The following is a 21422-nucleotide window of genomic DNA, read 5'->3' as shown; positions in this document are numbered from 1 at the left end:
GTGACTTCATCTTGGAAGAATTTGCACTTCAAAGAGTTGATCTTTAGACCATGCTCGGCCTGTCGTTTGAAAACTATGTCCAGGTGCTGTTTATGCTGTTCAGAGTTTGTTGATGCGATGAGGATGTCATCTATGTACCCTGCAGAAAAATTGAGACCAGCCAACACTTGGTCGATGTACCTCTGGAATGTCTGGGCGGCATTGCAAAGTCCGTAGGGCATGAAAGTAACTTCATAAAGCCTGAAAGGCGTGATGGCGGCAGTCTTGGGCACGTCAGCTTCTGCCACTGGAATTTGTTGGTACGCCAAGACAAGGTAGAGTAGATTGCAGTCCCATGAAGCATGTGGGTTAGGTCATGGATATGAGGAATGGGGTATCTGTCTGGTGTGGTGATCTTATTTAGTTGACGGTAGTCACCGCAGATACGCGACGCACCGTTAGGTTTCTTGACCATATGAATTAGACTGGCCCATGCACTATTTGATGGCCGACATAATCCTTGTTTTCGCATGTCCAGAAATTGCTTTTTGGCACAAGATAACTTTTCTGGAGAGAGACGGCAAGCTTTAGCAAAAATTGGCCTACCTGTTGTCTCGATGATATGCTCACAGCATGGTTTGGAGTTCAGCGAAGATTTGCTGAGCAGGCTTTGATAAGTTGCGTCACCGTCGAAAAGTTTGATTGAATGCACTTCTGACTTCTTTAGTTGACAGTTTGCAGTGAGTTTCGTCCTAATGTCGAGGAGACATCGTCGTCGTAAGTCTGGAAGCAAATTGAAGTTGTACAAGAAATCGGCCCCAAGAATGGGTTTCGGTACCGCGGCCAAGAGGAAAGTCCACCGGAAGACCCTGCTGAGTTGAAAATCTAAAGTGATGGTTCGCTCACCATAGACGTTTATTGGAGACGAATTTGCAGCGAAAAGTTGGAGAAGTGGTTGACGTTTGTCAGTGCTGCATGCTGGGAGTATTGAAACGTCAGATCCAGTGTCCACAAGGAATGAAATGTTGGTGCTTCGATCGACTACAAATAAGCGACGAGATGTTGTTGGCAGGGAGCATGTCGCTACTACTCTCCGCCTTCGTCGTTTTTTTGTAAACCTGCATGGTGAAGTGCACCTTCTGGCTTGATTGCCAAATGTCTTATGGTACCAACAAAATTGTCTATCCCGCAACGTAGGTGGTGATGTTGATCTCTTTGAACGAGAGAAACGCGAGCGCGAAACACTGCGGGAACGCACATGCAAAACTGTTTTCAGTTTGCGGCGTAGTTGGGCAACCTCTTCTTTTAGTTGTGCGATCATGTCCGATTGTTGACTTTTTTCCACAGCGTCTACATGGTGGGCTTGCTTCTTGGATCTTGTCAGCCAGCTCTGCCGTTTTGTCAAGTGTTAGCGGGCTGACGGCAGCGAGTATAGATCGAGTGGATTTGGGCAGTTGTTGCAGGAAGAGTTCTGTCAATAGTTCGTCCGAAACGTTGTGAGATTCCGCTCTTCGTTTTAATTCACGGAGAATGTCAGACGGTTTCCGATCTCCTAATGGCTCACAAGCTAGAAGTTTCCTAAGTTGTGTAGACGAGGATTCACTACAATGTGTGACTAGTTCATGCTTCAGTTTTTCGTATAGCTCCGAAGTCGACGGGTTCATGAGAATGTCTCGTACTAGAGATGCGGTATCTGGAGGTAGATTTGCAACGATGTAGTTGTATTTTGTTTTTGACTCTGTTATCGGTTTTGGAGCGGCTAACTCGAAAGTGCTTTCACACATCACGAACCATAACGAAACATCACGCACGTTTAATGGCGGTATAACTACGGCACTCACCTCTGCCATGGTGGTTTCTTTTGTTTCACGTCCGATGTCGCCAATCTTTGGTTGATCCATGAAATGATTTCGTTTATATATTTACACTTTATTTACAACGGATAATATTTACATAATACAAACGGGAATGCTGGTAGAGAAAAATGTGGCCCGTGCACGGCGAGACACAGACACGCGCATCGGTGAGTAAGACAACATCAACAACAACAAGCAGAGTCAGACGCCTTTGACTCCCGATTTTCTGTTGCGTTGCCACGAGCAGAACATAGAATAATCATTATACAAGCTGCGAAGATACGATAGCGCCATCGTGCGGGCAGCACTACATATGCAAAAGGGTAAGTTCTTCATCATGTTATATACCTATGATGTTCAAAACATTATCAAAAAGCATTCATTTAGGTTTTTGACGGTTTTTGATGGTTTAAACCAGTTTTTGACCATTTAAACCAATTTTTGACAGTTTAAACCAATTTTTGACAGTTTAAACCAGTTTTTGATGCTTGTCATTTCAAAAACCCAACCCCGCTGCATACCAACTCCAGTTATATCGCCATACAGCAATTTCCAACAAGTGGAGTTGGGTGGGAAATGAGGTTTTATCTTTATCTATCGGTAGTCGCCCCAGGATCGGTAAGTGAAGAACTTGTTTCTAATGTTCTTGCTTGGATTCGAACCCGTGGACCTTGACAGTAACCTTCACAGTGTAAGACATGCATCTTACCACTGCATCACGTAGGTGCTTACGGTGGTACTAAGAACGACAATTGAGAAGACATGCGAACAACTATAAATTTGCCAATGCCTACTGATAATATGTTACCTCTTGATATAACGATATATAACCCCTCTTCAATAATATTTTTCTTGGCCAGCAGAGTATCATTCTATCGAGGTTTCACTAAAATATTATTTACATTCTGGGGGAAGGAAGAGTAATATCTACTTACCTGTGAACCTTCTTCTGTTCCACCAACAACTCGGAAACCAAAACCACTGTTCTGGCGATATAAAGTGACTGTCATATTTATGAAACCATCACTGCTGCTCACACTGGACTGGATATTTACATTTCTCATATCATTGCTGGTGAGTGATTGTACTGGCCCAACATTTGACATTGTGTGCTCTTGATCAACAGAGTTATCTTCCCTTTTGATGAAACTGTTCTGAGACTTCTGATCCATCCTATGATGAAGAGAATTGGTTGCAGATGACGATTCTCTTATAGATGCATTTCCGTTCCACAAAGCTGATGAACCCACATGATTCAAGGTCATTGCCTGATAGCCAGAAGTTGGCTGCGCGGTATACAACCCAAAACTATTGTCTTGTGACTGTCTAAATGAATCATAAAATGCGGCATTAGAAGGTAATGGTGATCTGTGGTTATTATAATAACTTGAAGAGCTATTACCAGAATATTTCCAATCAGAATCTAAAGTATCTGGATTATCACTGATACTATTATCTTCACCTGACTTGGAAACACCATTTTCATTAAGAGGATCAATTGTGGATGACAAATAAGGTCGGTCCAAACTCTTGGGTGTTTTTTCAAAGTGAGAAGGCATGTTTTGAAACTGTTTATTCAATGACATCACATTGGTATCGTCAAATGGTTCAGAATTAAAATTACTATGGTTGTTAGGTGAATACCACGTTTGATTATGATGATGATGATTCACTGAACTTTTATAGCTTGGTTCACGCAGCAAATAATCTGTGGTCTCTCGATCCAACTGTTCACCATTCTTGAAGTCATTTCTTTTCCTATGCCTAGAGGATGTTGATGATGAAGATAATCCGGTGAATATATTTTGTTTCTCGGTGAATCCAAATGAAAGATTATTCTCTGGAGAGCTTTTTGTCCAGTTACGTGAATCTACCAGAGGTGTTTTTGGTCTGGGTACAACTACTGCATCTTTATCTCGTGTGCTGTACAGTTCAGCAGTGGGGGTTTTGCTACGATAATTATTGAATATTTTTTCATCTCTCCTCCCTGGTGATTGAAACAACAAAACATTATGTAGCATAAAATATTGCATGACATAAAAACTACAGATTGAATTCATTAAAATTGGTCGATCAATTAAAAAACTAACTAATTAATTTAATTATTAATCAGTTCTTTTCAATTGTGCACCATCTATGTGTGCTATCTGCTATTAGCAAATATATATTATTATTTAGAAGACACCAACGAATAAGGCAAATACACAATTGTGTATTTGCCTTATTCGTTGGTGTCTTCTAAATATTCTTGGGCAAAGTGGATCAACTCTTCTATATATATTATTAATTGATGCTAAAGAAATTTTTTTTTTGTTTCATCATACATCCATTTGCAAATCACATCTTAACACACATCTATTAAAAAATATAAACAGAAACAGATTAGAAAGGTAGGGCTGCTCGATTTTAGGTTAGTTACTGATTTCGATCTTCTTCATCTTCCACAGCTTCCAATCTTCATGATCCTGCTTGCTTCCCTTGGATTTGGATACTTTAGAAAAATCTCTTAAAAAGTGTTTCACTCCTGAATAATACTTAGCTACTTACTGTACACAGCCCTGGTCTATCGCCACGCAGGCAAGTTATTACCATTTCATTTGCATGGAGGTGGTTGAGTTAGAACTAATTATTGCAATATCTAACAGTGTGGTACTGTATTGGACCAATTATTGTAATGCCTAACCAGGGTAGGAACTGGAGGGGGCGCTGGGTGATGAGCAACTGCCCCAGGTGGCAGTTTTAGGTGGGAACAAAGAACACAGATATAAAATTATAGAATTTCAAAGTTGTGGGGGAGGGGGGGATCATGTTTGTCAGGCTGCAAAAATTCTAGTTACACGGTCCCATACCTTACTGTAATATTTGTACATTATTTGTGTCCACAAGCTTTTTGTTTTTTTTTCAAAACGAGCACATGGGAAATTTACTACCAACTGAGTTCTGTCAGAAGTGAAGTGTGTGTACTTAACACTCCGAGTGCGTATCTAGTGTTGTGTCAGATTTTTCAGTGCTGCTATCTATAGGGCTCCCACTCAAAAATTAGAAAAAATAGAAAAAAGCAGGACTAAAAAGTAGGAAGTGGGTGACGGGGGAGTTATAATAGCATTATAAAAAAACGACCCCCAAAAATATATTTTGAAATTTTTTTTAATTTTAATTTTTTTATAACACAATTTCAGTACCCTATAAGATTGATTCAAGCTAAAGCAAAATTGCAAAAAGGACTTACAAAAACAATTTTTGGCCAAAACCATGTACAAGCAGCACCTCCTAGACATAGAAGGCCTCTGCACTGTTTGTCATAAATGTCATTCAGACTACCTAGCAAGTTTGCCACATTTTGAAACACAGCATCCTATTTCATTTCTTCTTATTTTGGCGTAGAATCTTCCATATTGACTAACAAATACTGCATAGTGATTTGATGTGGGACATAGAAATCTGCAATTCTGAGCCCGAGCATTTCTTTTCCTCATAACAATGATACTGGCAAGAGCAGGGAATTTTCTCCCCCGAATATTCTGAGGGAAAATAATTCTACTTACTGACGTTACAAGCAGACTGCAGAGGCCTTCTATCTCTAGCAGGTGCTGGTACTAGCAGCCAAAGATACATATTGTGAGGAGGGACAGAAAAGATTTATCACAATTTTTTTTTGAGTCTTCCAAAGTGCAGAGTCTATCAACTCTCTTCGACAATGCACCACAAATTATGAAGACATGTATGTTTTTCAAGAATGATGCTCCTTGGAGACCACTTTCGAAAGCACAGTGCAAAATTACAAGATCTGATGTTAATAAGTCAAGGTGAACCGGATGGTTTTACTGCATTGTTCATCCCTTTTTTAAACGTATTTGTTTACATTTTACTGTTCAATAGCTTCAATAGCAGTTTTTTGACAAATGAAGCACTTTTATTTCTAGCTCTTTGCTGAGCATTGTAAATAATATGTTTATGCCTGACAATACAGAAGACAATTTAATGCTATTGGATAGCTTAAACATCACCAAACCTAGAATAGATCTATGTATCCAACTGTAATGCGAACTTGTTTCACCTATACACAAAATGTGCACCATAATTTTAAATGATGTTAATTACTGTACAATGAATACTCCAAGACCATGAAGTAGTGAGTAAAAAATCATTTTTTCCATATGGATAGAAGTTTTCGATGAATACCCTACTTGTTTTGTTGAACCCTCAAACTAAGTAAATAAAAAATTGATAACCCAAATGTTCCACATACACCCCTAAATACAAATACAACGCCACAACAGGCAAAATGCCCAACGAGGTGGCTGAGAAAAAGATGCTTATAAAAATATGGATGTCATATATTTCAAAAATATAGCAACCCAATTAAAAACGCAATTAACAAAAATTGTAAACAATATATACACGATAAAATATTATACAATGCCCATAAAGAATACTTATGGTTGTCTTATTCTAAGTATGGATAAAGCTTCTCCATACTTAGGTCTCCATTATTACTTCTCCATTATTTTATTCTAAAATAACCTTAAAAGCGATACAATTTCTGCTTTGGCAGAATCATTAATTGCAATCTACATTTGTAATACTTGGCAATATATCGATGATTCCCTGCTCAATTAAAATCAATCCCAGAATTTTGTTCATAGGATTTGGTGGAAAAGTGGGACAAAAACTAGAAAGTAGGACAAGTGGGAGCCCTGCATGCATATTAAAGAGCTGCCATCTGCCTTCTAAAGACAAAACTGGAAATGAAGGACTATTCTTATGAATGTAATTTAAATTTTGAAAGTGTCTGTTACTCGTTATGGTGAGATTTTTTCAAAGACAAGAGCAGCTGGAAATAAAATGATTGGCATACTTAATCATTTTGATGTGAAATATGAACTTGGTTTCAATAATGAGTACAAGTTACTATACATCAGGGGGGAAAAAGTCCAAAGCGATAAATGTATTAGTGAGCCAAACCTTTTCACATAATAGTTTGCCATGTATTCATAGGAATATAACAAACCTGTCAAACCTATATGAGAGCGGAACCAACCACAAACAACACTGAGGAGAGGTTTGAAAAAAAAACCCAAAAAAATACACAAACTTACCACATCATGCTTCAAGAATTTAGAATATATTTATTACAAAATCTGAAGCTTTTCTTGAAACGATACAAATTGTGTTCAGCTCACTAATTTATACAGTGGAACCATGCATATAAGTTGCGTAGTGCGACTTTCATGTTCATATGAGGTTTGATTTTGGCTGCAATCAGTTCTGATACATTTTAATGTTAAAATAATTCATTTATTCGACACGAAACTTCAATAATTTGACGTTTTTACTTTGACTCGAACCTTCAAATCTTTTGAAAAACTTCATTTACATCCATCAAATGCTCACATTATTATGCAGTAAAAACACATTGCTACAGTAGTTGTTCTTGTATATTGTCACTGCAAAAGCCATAAATTTTAGGGTGATTGCTGCCACATACGAAAATAGCCAGTGAGCTGGCTGATGGTCATTTAAAGGGGACCCTTAAGTGATTTGTTTATTGCTTGTTTCTGAGAATACACAGACGCAGCGAGCCACAAAGAAATGGGTTTTAATTATTTTGATGGTCGTATGTTCTTTCTTAATTTTTTTTCTCCTAATGTTTTCAGCGTTATCCCCAAAGGGTAAGAAAGTCTGCACACTGTAAACATTTGGAGGGTACAGGTCTACTGTACGAGACACATACAGTACACACACACAGTAAGTACTTTCAATCATTTCTGTAGAATTGTTTTTCATTGTAAGGCTTGGCTTGCTGGCTGTGTCAAATCTCCCATTACTAATATCGAAAAAACCGAAAACGCTTTCACTAACTGTAAATTTTAGAAAAATTCCACAAGAATTTTAAATTAATGACGAAGGTTTATCTTGCAAAACAGTTGAACTTTGTCAACTTTGAAAAGGATTATAACACAGAGGAGTAAAATCGAAGACCAAGCTGCTGCTTGCAAATAATTTTCTACTGCCAAAAAAATGAGAGTCCAAGATGGGAAATTCTCCCAAGTCAAAAAAGTTTTTTTTAAGCAATGTGTTGTGTCTCAAAGGCAATGCTCTACTAAATTTTATATCTTTGAAATGCGATTTAATTTTTTTCCCCTTCAAGTAGGATTGAAATGATATTTTTTATAACAGAATGGGAGATGCAATCAAACACATTGAATTTTATAATACAGTATGCATGCAATACCTGTACGAGACGGAACGTCAAGAGACGTCAAAAAATAATATCCCATTTTAGACAGATTTAAATTTTATAAAGGTGCAAATCAAAGAACTAACCATGGAACAGACTATATTTTGATTCCGTTTAAGACAAGTTTCCATCTCATACAGTGTTCGTGTTAGACTGGTTTCACTGTATTTTGTATATCTGTGGGAAGAGATGTCTTTTTTTTCTAAGTCTGTTATTTGACTTACACATTTATACCACGTTTTAACTCATCCTGTCATATAAATGTGGTTCCACTGTACGTAGCCTTGAACACAAACAGTGAAATTATGTCTCTTTTCAAAACTTTTTCCTCAGCAGGAAAAAAAGACTAGTAATAGACACATTTACAGCAAACATACCTGAAGAAATGTGATGAGTAGATGACTGTAGTGCTGTGCTGTCATTGAAGTCATATCTCTTGACCGAATTATAGTTATCCATAGGTCCCTGGAGTAAATACACAAAATTGAATGAAACTTTTAAAGGAAAAAATCTAAAGCTCAATATTGACTATGACTATTTACACTTGAAATAATATTTCTGAAAAATGGGTGAGAAATTCATTTCTTTCATGCGAACATTAGCCTACATCAACAAATTTAAATATTACAGAAGAAAAAAATAAGTAAAGGTTACAATTAAAATATTGGCAAAAGGTATTGTTATTTTGATAATCACTTAATGGGGATACAAATACACCACCACAACAGGCAAAATGCTCCATGAGGTGGCTCAGAAAAAGATGCCAATCAAATATGGATGTAATATATTTCTAAAATACAGCAACCTAATCAAAATTTAATTACAAAAACTAGAAGCAATACACATGTGTTACCATGAAAGACCGAAATCTGGCGAATGAAGACATTCACCATGCACTGATAGTGAATCTCCAAAATATTTAATATTATCATTATTTCTCACTTCCCAAGGTATGAAAAAAATCATGATTTTTTAAAACAAAAAACCAAAAAATCAGATATTTTTAATTGAAATAAGATTTCTTTGATTTAAATTGCATGTTTTTGATTAAAACTAACTGAATGCTTATTAATTAAAACAAATCTTGTTAATCATTAAGAATGCATATTTTCATATCACCTGTTTTTTTTTATCTTAATTGCTCAAATTTAATTAAGCATTAATGTTTAAACTACAAACAAACTACAAGCAAAAAATATGAAAAATCTATGTTTATGTAACGTGAAAGGTCATTGAGACCAAATTAACTTCATAGATTAACATTTTTTTTATTGGCGGCAACTCCGTATCACACATATGGTGCATACATCTCAATTCACTCAACGCATAACCAAAGGGCCATTCAGCGTCAACTAAATAAAACATATTCTATTGAAAAGATTGTTTCTAGCACAATTACATTTATTATGACATGTTTCCAACTTGCATGATGCTGCTTAATAAAGTTCACACATTTTTATTCTTTCACTGATTTAATGAGTTTTGGTAAAAAACAAGAAAACTCAAAATTCTGATACGAAAAGTAAAGAAGTCTAAAGCTAAACAATATTTATGTTGGTTTAATATCTATTATTATTTTGAATCAGAAATTAGGGCATAGAATTCAAGGTTTTATACACAAAACATAATTCTTCTGTTTTTTAATCAGGGAAACCTGAAAATGAATGCGCACTGATAAGTACTTAGTGTAGTTTAGCTATGTTCTTAGTTCAACTCCCTATATTTTCAGTAAATTTTTTCCCATGCAAAAATAGAGTAGTTCTATTTCCGCACTCTATCTAGGGATTACGATTGTCTATATTTATCCCCCAAAAAAGATTGTCTATACTTCTTTTAATTACAAACTTTACCACATATTAACATGCATACCATACCGGGTTACTTTTACTTCAATATCATTGAAGTTATTGCTGTTCGAAAAAACGAAATTACATTTTTTTTTCATGATTTAAATCAAGCTCATTTAAATTAGCGTACCCTGTCAATCACAGCGACAAATGTTGACAAGCCGGTGGCCCACAAATAGCTTCGCTACCTGGAAATGGCTTGGTCCCCATCACTTTGCTCCTCGGGCAGATAAAGAGGAGCCCCTGCCCCCAAAAATATCAACGCTGTTTTCACAACCGGCAAAAAAGATCCACAACAAGGATTTAGCACCTCTCTGGCTCTTTCTTCTTGCCTTCTCATTAGGACCCCCACCAGAGCTTATCTGTAATTGTCGATATAAGCTGGCGATAGTCTGAATGTATAAAAATATAACCGAATATTTCAGACATTTACAATCAGTGAATGTTGACATTCTCCAATTTCGGTCTTTCACAGTTAAAGTCACAATCAACTCTGTTACAGTTAAAGAAAAATTCCCTGCAGCACCATAACCTAGAATTGTCCCTTACCAATCGATACTTTTTTTTTTCCCCCAAACCGAGCACAATTCAGGTACCAATCGATACTTGTGTCCCCTTGTAAAAGCAGTTCATTGACAGTGTACTAATAATTCATGGTCCATCCTATCCATCCCGTTGAAAATTTTGAATACTTCGATCATATCTCCTCGACACCTGCGTTCATCCAATATAAAAATATTCAAAAAATGATGTCTCTCTTCATAACTCAAGCCCTGTGTGCCAATAAGGACACACGTAGCTCTTCTCTGCACCCCTTCAACCAAGTCTATGTCCCTCTGTAGGTATGGTCTCCAAAACCTTACAGCATACTCCAGTCCAGGACGAACTAAGCCTCGAAAAAGCGGAAGAATGACAGATGGAGAATGCAAAGAGACCTTTTTGAAAATGAAACCGTGCGCCCATTCTATTTGCTTTCTTTACCACCGTTGAACAATGTTCAGAAAACCTAAGCTACTTGTAAATGAGAGTTCCCAAATCAGTGACCATAGTTGCATCTGGGATAGTAACACCATTCAACTCATAAGAGAAATGTGGGTTGTTCAAACCAAAATGAGCGACCATGCTCTTGTCAATGTTAAACGTCTTGTTCCATTCATTTGTCCATGCCCAATCCTGTTTAAGTTGATCGGGAGCAACTCCCTATCACTTTGATTCCCAACTACTCCCATTGGACACCTGTCCAATCAGAGAATTCCTCGTTCACCATAGCTCGTTGTGACCTATCTCTTAACCACGATTCTATCCAATTCAGCAAGTTACCCCCAATCCCAATCTCGTGTAAAAACACCTCAAGAGTTTACCACGTTGTACCCAATCAAATGCCTTCTGGAAATTAAGGTATACAACATCTACATTTTTGCTCTTATCCAAAGCTTTAGTCACGTGATCATAGAAGCAAAGGAGGTTAGTTACACATGACTTCCCCTTCCTGAACCCATGCTGATTATCTGACTATAGATTAGTCTCGTCTAGCCACTTCACCTATTGCCTCTTGATAATTCATTTCCTAAATTTTCGAGCAGGAGCTCGTCAAACTTACTGGATGATAATTGGACACTACTACCCTTTTTAAATATCGGAACAACATTAGCAAGTTTCCAATCATCCTGGGACGATACCCTCAGCAATACAATTCCTGTAAATCTGTGCAACTGGCCCCAACAATTCATTAGCACAATACCTGAGGATCCTGAGATAGATATCATTTGGTCCTGGTGCTTTGCTTGCACATACATTTTTCAGAACATTTAGGACCTCCACGTCTTCCAATTGAATACTGTTGAGGATTTTATTACCCCCTGCAACACTCGTACATTGAATATCATTTTCTCTATTAAAAACTGAAATAAAAAGGTCAATGAAAACACTCCACATGCCTACATTGCTCTCTACCCTAGATCCTCCTATCGAGAAAGGGCCAATTGTCCCCTTTTAATACTTCTCCTTCTAATACTGCATTTATTATATCACTGGATACTGCTAAAAAATAGCAACAAAAATATTATTTTGTTCTATATTTATGCAAAGCAAGCTTTTCTGCAAAGAGCGTATAAAAATTCTAAATAATAGAAAACCCTACAAAGAGAAATTAAGCTATACTCATCCCAGATTCAAATGAGCAAAGTAGATATTCCAAAAATTATATTACGCTCAATTATTGCACATATTAAATGTTAAATTATAACAGAAAAAATAATAGATTAAAATCTCTCAAATATGGCTACTATACAGTATTTTTGGGATAAAATTATATTGAACACCGAGTTACCAACTGCTACGGATTTGTCTGTAGTGTCTACGGAGCTACGGGAAACACTCTCAATACTACGGAAATCGGTTTAAAAAGATCGGGTCTTTTGAGTTTCTTGCTGTGTTTTACTTATTTTTATTATTATCATTTTTAAATTACATTGATCTGTACTATAACGTTGAATTCGTATATGCATGTGAGAGAGAGTTAGAAGACTCACGCGGACGATCTGTTTTAGTCTGTGCGCGGAAGACAATCTGTAAAGCCGCGTAGAAACCCACCTCCATACTCGATGCATAAATGCTCAAAAACCTCTGTTTTCCATCAAAACCGCCCCCCCCCGCTGCGGTCTAAAAACAGGTTTTTGAGTGGTTCAGAGAAGCAGGTCGGGACACGGCTTCATTTGCATAGTGCATGGGCATGCTTGTAGAACTTGTGTCGGCAAGAATGTTTCGTCGTAGGTACTCTGATATGAAGAAAACGGGGATGGGGGTCCAAGGTTTCTAGACATCCGTATACATCCACAAGAAGTATGCAGGTTGGGATTGCATTGAATATTCATGAATTATTAAGGTTGACCTCGGAAAGTTGTTTCGGGAGATGGGGGGGGGGCACATGTAGCCTGAGCCTTCTAGGTTCCAGTGCCAATGAGGTACTGCATTTAATGAACTTTCAATTAAAATTAAAAAAATTAAATTTTTCAGTGATTATTTTTTATTGTACAGGGCATCCATAATTCAAAGACCCTATTTTAAAGTAGCCTACAGGTGAAACCAGTCATCAGAAAATTGTGAAATTTTGGGGAAGACTTCATGAAGTGATGGGAATTTGTTTCACTTTATCCAAAACATAAACATGTTATCCACTGATATTACTCTGCTGTAAGTCATTGGACTAGAAATGAACTCAAGAGGATAGGTCACGTTCAACTGTCCACAAGATCATGCTCATGCAGAATATCGTACAAACTTTCACTTGTGCAGTGTTTGTTTCCACATGATTATGATGCTCTCAAGTTCTCACTGTAGTTTCTAGCTCGCTCGTGTTGAGGTCAATTCAGAATGGCCTTGGAATATCTTCTGGACAGACGAAGCACATTTTCACTTGGATGGTGGAGTCAATACTCACAACTGCTGAATTTGGAAACCAGAAAATCAGCACTCTATCTTGGAGGTTTTGTTGCATTCACAAAAAGTGATTGTATAGTGCGGATTTACTCTATTATATAGTGGCATCATATATTCTCGGTCCCTACTATGACGAGTTATGTTCTACAGGTCGAGTGACATGTTCGATAACAGGGAAGTTATATGCATTTCTGTTACAGAATGAAACTGTTTCTGCTCTGCAAGCATGTCACTACCTTGCAAACACAATCTTTGTGCAAGACGGAGCTCTTCTACACATTGCAGTGTGTGTTAAGAATGTTCTTAAAACACATTTTACATAAGAACGTGTCATCAGCCGGCACTTCCCTAATCTATGGCCTCCCTGATCCCCGAACCTTAATCCATGTAATTTTTGGCTTTTGAGGCATTTGAAATGTCCGGTAAGTCGTGACAATCCAAGAACTTTACCTGATTTCCCACCTGCCCCGTGCATTCACCAGCAGATTCCCCCTGATTCACCCCCTGATTTCACACCTGCAGCATTTCACACGACGTGCTGAACATTTTCCAGCACACACTTTGGTCAGTTGTGGAACATGTCATCTTGCAATTTCACGTGGTATCTGAAAATTATGGCCATCATGTGAAACGTTTTGTTGCAGTAACAATTGTAAAAGTTTTTAAAAATTGTTCAAATTGTAAACGTTTGCCTAAATGTGTCATTTCTTTATGAAACGTCCTCTGGTGGTGACATATGCAACTAATTTTTCTCCTTTAAACAAATTCCCATCCCTTCATTAAGTCCTCCACAAAATTTAACAATTTTCTGATGACTGGTTTTGCCTGTAGGCTACTTTAAAATAGGGTCTTTTAATTATGGACGCCCTGTACGATGATCATGTTGTCCTGGGGGGGGGGGGGGGACGCAGGACAACTTATTAAGAATAACCAAGTTTGACTAAGGTTAAGTTACAGGAGTTTCTTAAGCATCATATACAAGCTAGCATTGCCAAAATAAATGACCTTTTAGTCCTGCAATTCAGTATTTTGATTGCTAGATATATTTCAATGTTATGCACAATAAGAGTATCGTTTTAAGTATCAAGAACGAATGAACGCCAGAACTTTGCCACTGGACTTATCCTGTTGCCAAGATCTCTTCCAGCACAGTTTCGTGGCAGAGTCCGGAATACTTTATCTTGGGTCAAAAAAAAACAACATAACATACAAAATTTTTACAACATATTTTCCCTGGACAATTGGGTACTGTCATGATTAACAAATTTTGTGGTGATTACAGACAAGATGGGGTTAGAAGTTGGAAAAAAGTTTCTGGGTTTTGTTAAGACGGATGAATGTACACATATTAGGATGGAGGTATATCTTAAAAAGCAATTGGAGGGGCCTCATGCCATCTAATCTGTTATCTTACATTTGTCATATTATATACACAGGATACAAAAAAGAAAGAAAAACGAAATGAGAATCTTATTGTAAAACGTAAAATATCTATCGGAGTGAGTCATCTCACTTAAGACCATATTAGTGAGCAAATGGGTTTGTTAACTTGCGGACTAGAAGCTGGCATCAGTTTTATTGGGTTGAGTTCACTCGTTTCGGGATGGATTTGATGAAAATATACAAAATAGAAATATTGTGTGGGGGAAATATATACAATTAGGGATCACCCGTGCCATCTCACTTAGCACCTTATGCGATGAGCAACATGAACATGACAATATGAGTACACATGTGTGTTGTGGTCATGAAATGCATAAAGTACTTGAATAAAGAAAAGAGAAATACACATTTTAAATATCAGAGAGTAGAAAATTATTTTACAATCATTAAATATTTATTCTTTGCATAATATAGTTACTTTAAACATTACATACAATTAACGTGTGTATTTCCAATGAGAATTTTGATATTGAAAAGCAATATTTGAGGTTTTTGTTGAGGCACGAATCATATGAATTGAAAACCTTGATATAAAATCTCGAGTGGGTGGCCTGCTTTACTTAGTGCTTGCACGGCTTCCTTCAGTTGGGCACTAAAAACACCAATGCTCGCATTCACGTCTTCATCATTAATGAAGCGAGAAGGATTCATCTAATAGTTGTATTAACTGTGCTCTGGTTTTGGGTTGTGGCACTGATGGGATTACGATATTGAGGTTCTATGGTATAATAAAGGGGTGGGAAGTGACAAAGTCCATTTCGGAGCAGCAAAACTCAGGATTCTGAGCAGTTTTGGAGCAGCAAAATATAGGATTCGGACCAGTTCTGGAGCAGCAAAATATAGGATTCTGAGCAGTTCTGGAGCAGCAAAATATTGGGGTGGGGGGGTGCATGTGTGGTGTAGCAGTAGTAGGTAGGGCCTCCAAAAAATGGCTCGGGGATCCATGATGTTCTTAAGTCAGCCACCTCGTTGGGCAATTTGCCTGTTGTGGCGTTGTATTTGTATTAAAAAAAAAATATAGGGTTCGGAGCAGCAAAATATAGGATTCGGAGCAGTTCTGTAGCAGATATTTATAAATTGGAGCAGCGAAATTAACTTACAAGAATATTTTTAACCCCCCCCCCCCCCTTCAAAGTAAAACAACTGCACTATCTTTTGTTATCAAACATCTTTTCATCAGCTTGTTTTTTGTTTTTGGTGTTTCAGGCTTTTGACACCTTCTTTGAAAGAGCAGCTGTCATAAAATTTTTTGCACCAGTTTATTTAAGATGATTTTTGCTTACTGAGGGCACTATTCGCTGTCTGGAACAGCAGCACTTCAAATAGGCTAACAAATTTTTATAAGTTTTCAATTTTTTTATACTCTGAGAGAAATTGTTGCAAAATGGGAGAGAATTTCAGAAGAATCAACACTATGTTTGGCGATTCAGCACTCGTTATTTGGCGAGACTGGAGACTTCACACTCGTTATTTGGTGATTTAACACTCGTTATTTGGCGAGACTGGAGACTTCACACTCGTTATTTGGTGATTTAACACTCGTTATTTGGCAACATTGTCAATTTAACGCTGGTTATTCCGTTCTTTATTAGTTTCCAAATTAGCATTTGTAATTCGATGGACATGCTCTTTTACCCCCAGAATGAAAATTTTTTTCACGAAACATCGGGATTTGACGCAATGACGATCGACTATAGTAATTTCTGCTGCTTCCAGTGGCAAAATTTTTTTTTGAAAACGAAAACTGACTCGCATTTGCGCTTTAAAGCTGAAAGACCATTGCAAACCATCTTCTGTTTTACGATCACGGATATTATGTTTATTGGGGTATCACGATGGAAAGCCTGATGAGGGGCAGATAGTTTAAGTATAAAGGAATAAAGCACGCTCTTCTCGGAAAGAATCGTTTCGCGGCATGCAGGAAGAAAAACTTTTTGCCATCCTTTCCGAAATTCCGGGCATAATGAAGTAAAATTTGATATTTTGGCTATTTGGTGCAAAAAAATACGAAAATACACTATTGGAGAAGGATTGGATTTCTGAAAGACAGAATTTGGCTACCTTAAGACAGCATTGGAGAAGGATGGCACAAGATGTTAATTTTGGTGCAGTGCGGCGCAATTGGTGCCGAGTTCCCACACCTGTGCATAATATATTACAGAGTATGCACGACCCTTTCGCAAGTTATAGTCTATTATTTCGTGACGAGACATTCCTTCGGCGATAGGTAGTTCAGAGTTCTCAATGAAGGACCAACAACCTCTGTCCATTAGGTAGACTTTGATATCATACTTCCATGAAGAATAAATTCCCGGGCTGAGCAGAGAGGACGTTGGATTCCATCTCCAGGAACGATAATCAAAAAGCTTCTGACAATATTTTGGAGGTGGCCCCCTTCTGGCGAATACAGGAAGAGCACTTGGAAAATTAACTTCCGCTGGGTTACACGAGCATAACCCTGCATATCATCAGAGCGTAGCCATAATCTTGTTATTTCAGTGTTGCTCAATAAGAACCCAAATTTGAATAATAAATAAGTTCATTTTAATCCACAGTAACGAGCATGGCAAAAAACTATGTTGAAACAACATGTATACAGAAACTGAACTGGCATCGAACTAATATTAAACTAACAAAGAACTCAGTTCACGAACAAACATTATCTTTCATAGACTGGGAAATTTGTTCCCTTCATGGAAATCGACCAGTTGCCGAGAGAGACGAGTGTAATCTGTCATTTGCATAAGGCATGAAGAAATTCCCCCCAACAAGACTGCCATATTCACTGCATGGCTGTGGCGCATTGTACTGCATCTGCAGCAGAAATTAGAGCTTCTGTTGTCTCCAGAGTGGCACAGTGAACTGTAACAAATCAATTATTTGAGGGACAACTCCGAGCCAGACAGCCTGTAGCTTCACGCCACTACCTCTGAATCACTGCCATCTGCGACGTCAGTGGTGTCAAGTTAGAGTTCATTGAAAGGCAAAGTGGAGATCTGTTGTGTTCTCAGATGAGATCCATTTCTGTCTCGGTGCCAATGATGGTCGTACGTTGGTAAGAAGGCCAGGTGAGCACTTGGAGTTACGGTTTGCAGGAGCACTCTCGTCGTTATTCCTAGCACCTTGACAGCAAATTTGTACATCAGACTGGTGATTGAACTGGTTGTGCTGCCATTCATGAGCAGTATTCAGGGGGGTGTTTTCCAACAGGATAACGCTTGTCTTCATACCGCTGCTGTCACCCAGTGAGCTCTACAAAGTGCCGACATCTTGCGAGATCACCAGATCTTTCTCCCATTCAGCACGTATGGGACATTATTGGAAGACAAATCTAGAGTAATCCACAACCAGCATTAACCCCATTGCTGATTTGACTGACCAATTGCAACTGGCATGGAACTCCATCCCATAAAATGACACAGCACCTGTATGACACAATGCATGCACGTTTTCATGCTTGCATTCACAATCGTGGCGATTACAGTCCCCAAAAAATTACCAGTTTTCTCTTTTATTTATATTACATGCTTTCTTTATTGTGAAAAACTTTGTGGCAATAGACATGAACTCATGTAAATTTGTAGTGCTGACATCATGCTGCTTGATGCATAAATTACCTAAATACCTAATTAATTGGGGGAGTATTATAACGTTAATAACAGAAGGGTTGCCTTAACTTCATGGACCTTGAAACTTTATTCAAATAAATTGTTACCTGAACAATTGATTTGCCTAAATTTCTTCTGGATATTGGAATTTTATTTTTCGCCAGTGTTTAACGGAATTGGTGATGCTATTAAACACATTGAATTTTATAATTTTTTTTGTCTTTGAAGGGGGGGGGGGTAGGTAATTTCTTTAAAGAAGTCTCAGTTGCGCGATTTTTGCATTCATACAATGTTTTGACTCGCATCTTGAACTTTATATAAACAAGGTTCCACTGTATTACATGGGTGAAAATTCCCAGACTTGAAAAATCTGTAGATTATCACATGATGAAGTTAAGGCAACCCTTCTGTTATTAACGTTATAATACTCCCCCAATTAATGTTACAATATTTGTTAGGTATTTATGCATCAAGCAGCATGATGCCAGCACTACAAATTTACATGAGTTCATGTCTGTTGCCACAAAGTTTTTCACAATAAAGAAAGTATGTAATATAAATAAAAGGGAAAACTGGTAATTTTTTGGGGACTGTATAGGGTAACAATATGGCCCCTTTTCCTGGGAGATTCCCTTATTTTTTGGTCTCAATTTTGTTTCATATAAAAAAAAATACCCATTTTTTTCCATATTTTCAACCAAACCTTCTTGAACTTATTCCTGGCTGAAATCAAGGATAAAAATTATTTTGTCAACTCATAAAAAAAATTATGGCTGAATATTGTAGTGTATCTCACATATTTGTCATAAAGTTTTTTCTATAATTCATTTTAATCCACTGTAATTTGTGGTAATGCTTCATTTCCCACCCATCGCAACTTTAACAATAATTAGGCAAGGAAACAGTTATTTTCCGGATATTATGCTGAGGTGAACTCGGAAAGAAAAGTCATCACGTTTTCGCCGGGACTATTGAGTTGATAACTTTTCTTTCCGATTTCACCTCAGCATAATATCCAGAAAATAACTGTTTCCTTGATATCTTGGGCTGAGAAAAAGCCATCTATCTCTCTAAATAATTAGCAACTTTGCTCACTTTTGGCATCATATTTGGCAACAAATGTTAATTTGGAGTACTCGAAATCCTTATGTTGCATATTTTCCATGAGAAAACATGGCCAGCCTGGGATTGCAAGGACCAAAAAGTATTTAGGGATTTTTCATTCAAGTGAAGCCAAATTGAAGATTTTTAGGGACCTTTTTTATAAAATGCAAAAAAAATTGGAAGAATCTGATTTTAGACCAGAAGATTTTAATAAGCTGAAAAATTGGAAGCATTAGCACCTATGATATTACCTTGTGTCTCACAGGCTGCAAGATACCATCTCTTTGAACGACTATCTCCGCTGTATTGCCACATGGACATTCCTTCAAGATCTGAACAACTTCAGCATGAGGCATTTCTCTAACCAGCAACCCATTGATTTCTATTAAGATATCACCTTCTTGAAGCTGCTTGCACCTTGGACGATCCAGTATTTTTTTAACCTAAATGGAAAACAAAAACACACACAAGAGAAAAAAATTATTCATGACTAAGAATGGAAATTATTCATCAATACAATAAAATAAGATCACAACAGGCAAGAAAGCAGGAAAGTTGCTTTACATTCAGTCGTCAGTATTTACACAGCATCTTGGTTGATCCCAGCAATCCAGTAGATGAAGTTGTAAATCTTCTCTCAATATTGTTAATCAATCTGATACAATATACACTGCTGGCCACCGTAAATGCAACACCCTGAAGGAAGCATGCAAATAATATGAAATTTACAACATGCATTAGCGGAGGTGAGATATGCAAATGATTAGAATTTCAGCGCAGATGCACATCACGCGCGCCTGTGGCGCCACTTCAAAGTGCTATTTAAGGCTTGGAGATTTCGACGATTTGAAGTACGGCAATTGTGTTTTTCTTGTGGTTTTTTCAAAAAAACGATCAATTATGCCTCGTAGAAAACAGCGATCATCTTTTGATCAAGTATCCGAGTTCGACAGAGGAAGGATAGTGGCCTACCGAGATTGTGGATTATCTTTCAGGGAAATCGGTAGTCGTGTTGGACAAAACAAAACAACTGTAATGCGGATATGTGATCGTTGGATGCAGGAGGGTACGACGGACCGACGTGTTCGATCGCATCCACCTCAGTGCACCACTTCACGTGATGACAGGCGTATTGTGCGTATGGCAGTGACGGATCGCTCAGCCACATCACAAACCATAGCACAGCACATTCAGTCTGTACCGCATCATCCAGTGTCTGCGCGTACCATTCGACGCCGTTTACAGCAGAGTGGTCTGTTCGCAAGACGTCCATTGCTTCGTCTACCCTTGACGCAGAACCACAGACGTCTCCACCGCCAATGGTGCAATGAAAGAAGGATGTGGACGGCACAATGGAATGAAATTGTCTTTACTGACGAGTCACGCTTCTGTCTGCAACACCACGATGGTCGGATTCGAGTCTGGAGACACCGTGGAGAGAGGATGCTGAACAGCTGCGTTATGCACCGCCACACTGGTCCTGCACCGGGTATTATGGTATGGGGCGGTATTGGATATCACTCTTGCACTCCTCTAGTACGCATTGCCGGTACTTTAAAAAGCCAGCGCTACATCTCCGAGGTGTTGGAGCCAGTTGTCCTTCCTTACCTTCAGGGCTTGCCCACAGCCATATTTCAACAGCATAATGCGCGACCACACGTGGCACGCATTGTCCAAAGGTTCTTCGTCAATCGCCAGATTGAATTGCTTCCCTGGCCAGCTCGCTCTCCGGATCTTTCGCCGATAGAAAACATGTGGTCCATGGTTGCTCAACGATTGATCCAGATTACATCCCCAGCTGCCACACCAGATCAACTTTGGCAATGCGTGGAAGCTGCTTGGTCTGCTGTACCCCAAGAACACATCCAAAGTCTCTTTGAATCAATGTCGAGGTGTGTGGCAGCGG

General features: G+C 38.1%; 1 protein-coding gene across 3 annotated transcripts in view; it reads right to left on the bottom strand.

Annotated features, from left to right (window-relative positions):
• The window catches only part of LOC149075238 (membrane-associated guanylate kinase, WW and PDZ domain-containing protein 1-like), a 102149-nt gene that overhangs the window by 41213 nt on the left and 39514 nt on the right, over positions 1–21422 (bottom strand). For all 3 annotated transcript variants that reach the window (XM_089242540.1, XM_089242541.1, XM_089242542.1), the window contains exons 13-15: positions 19768–19959; positions 8454–8541; positions 2771–3822 (exon numbers count right to left, since the gene is read on the bottom strand). In XM_089242540.1, coding sequence (XP_089098666.1) covers positions 2771–3822; positions 8454–8541; positions 19768–19959 — 1332 coding nt within the window. The remainder of the gene's footprint in view (positions 1–2770; positions 3823–8453; positions 8542–19767; positions 19960–21422) is intronic.

This window comes from Pholcus phalangioides, unplaced genomic scaffold, assembly GCF_987345545.1.
Source record: "Pholcus phalangioides strain wild (caught in Gottingen) unplaced genomic scaffold, Ppha-v1.0 ptg000015l_1, whole genome shotgun sequence".
NCBI classification, from domain to species: Eukaryota; Metazoa; Arthropoda; class Arachnida; order Araneae; family Pholcidae; genus Pholcus; species Pholcus phalangioides.
Note: the sequence above shows the minus strand (reverse complement) of the source record. Positions and strands in the feature narration are given on the sequence as shown.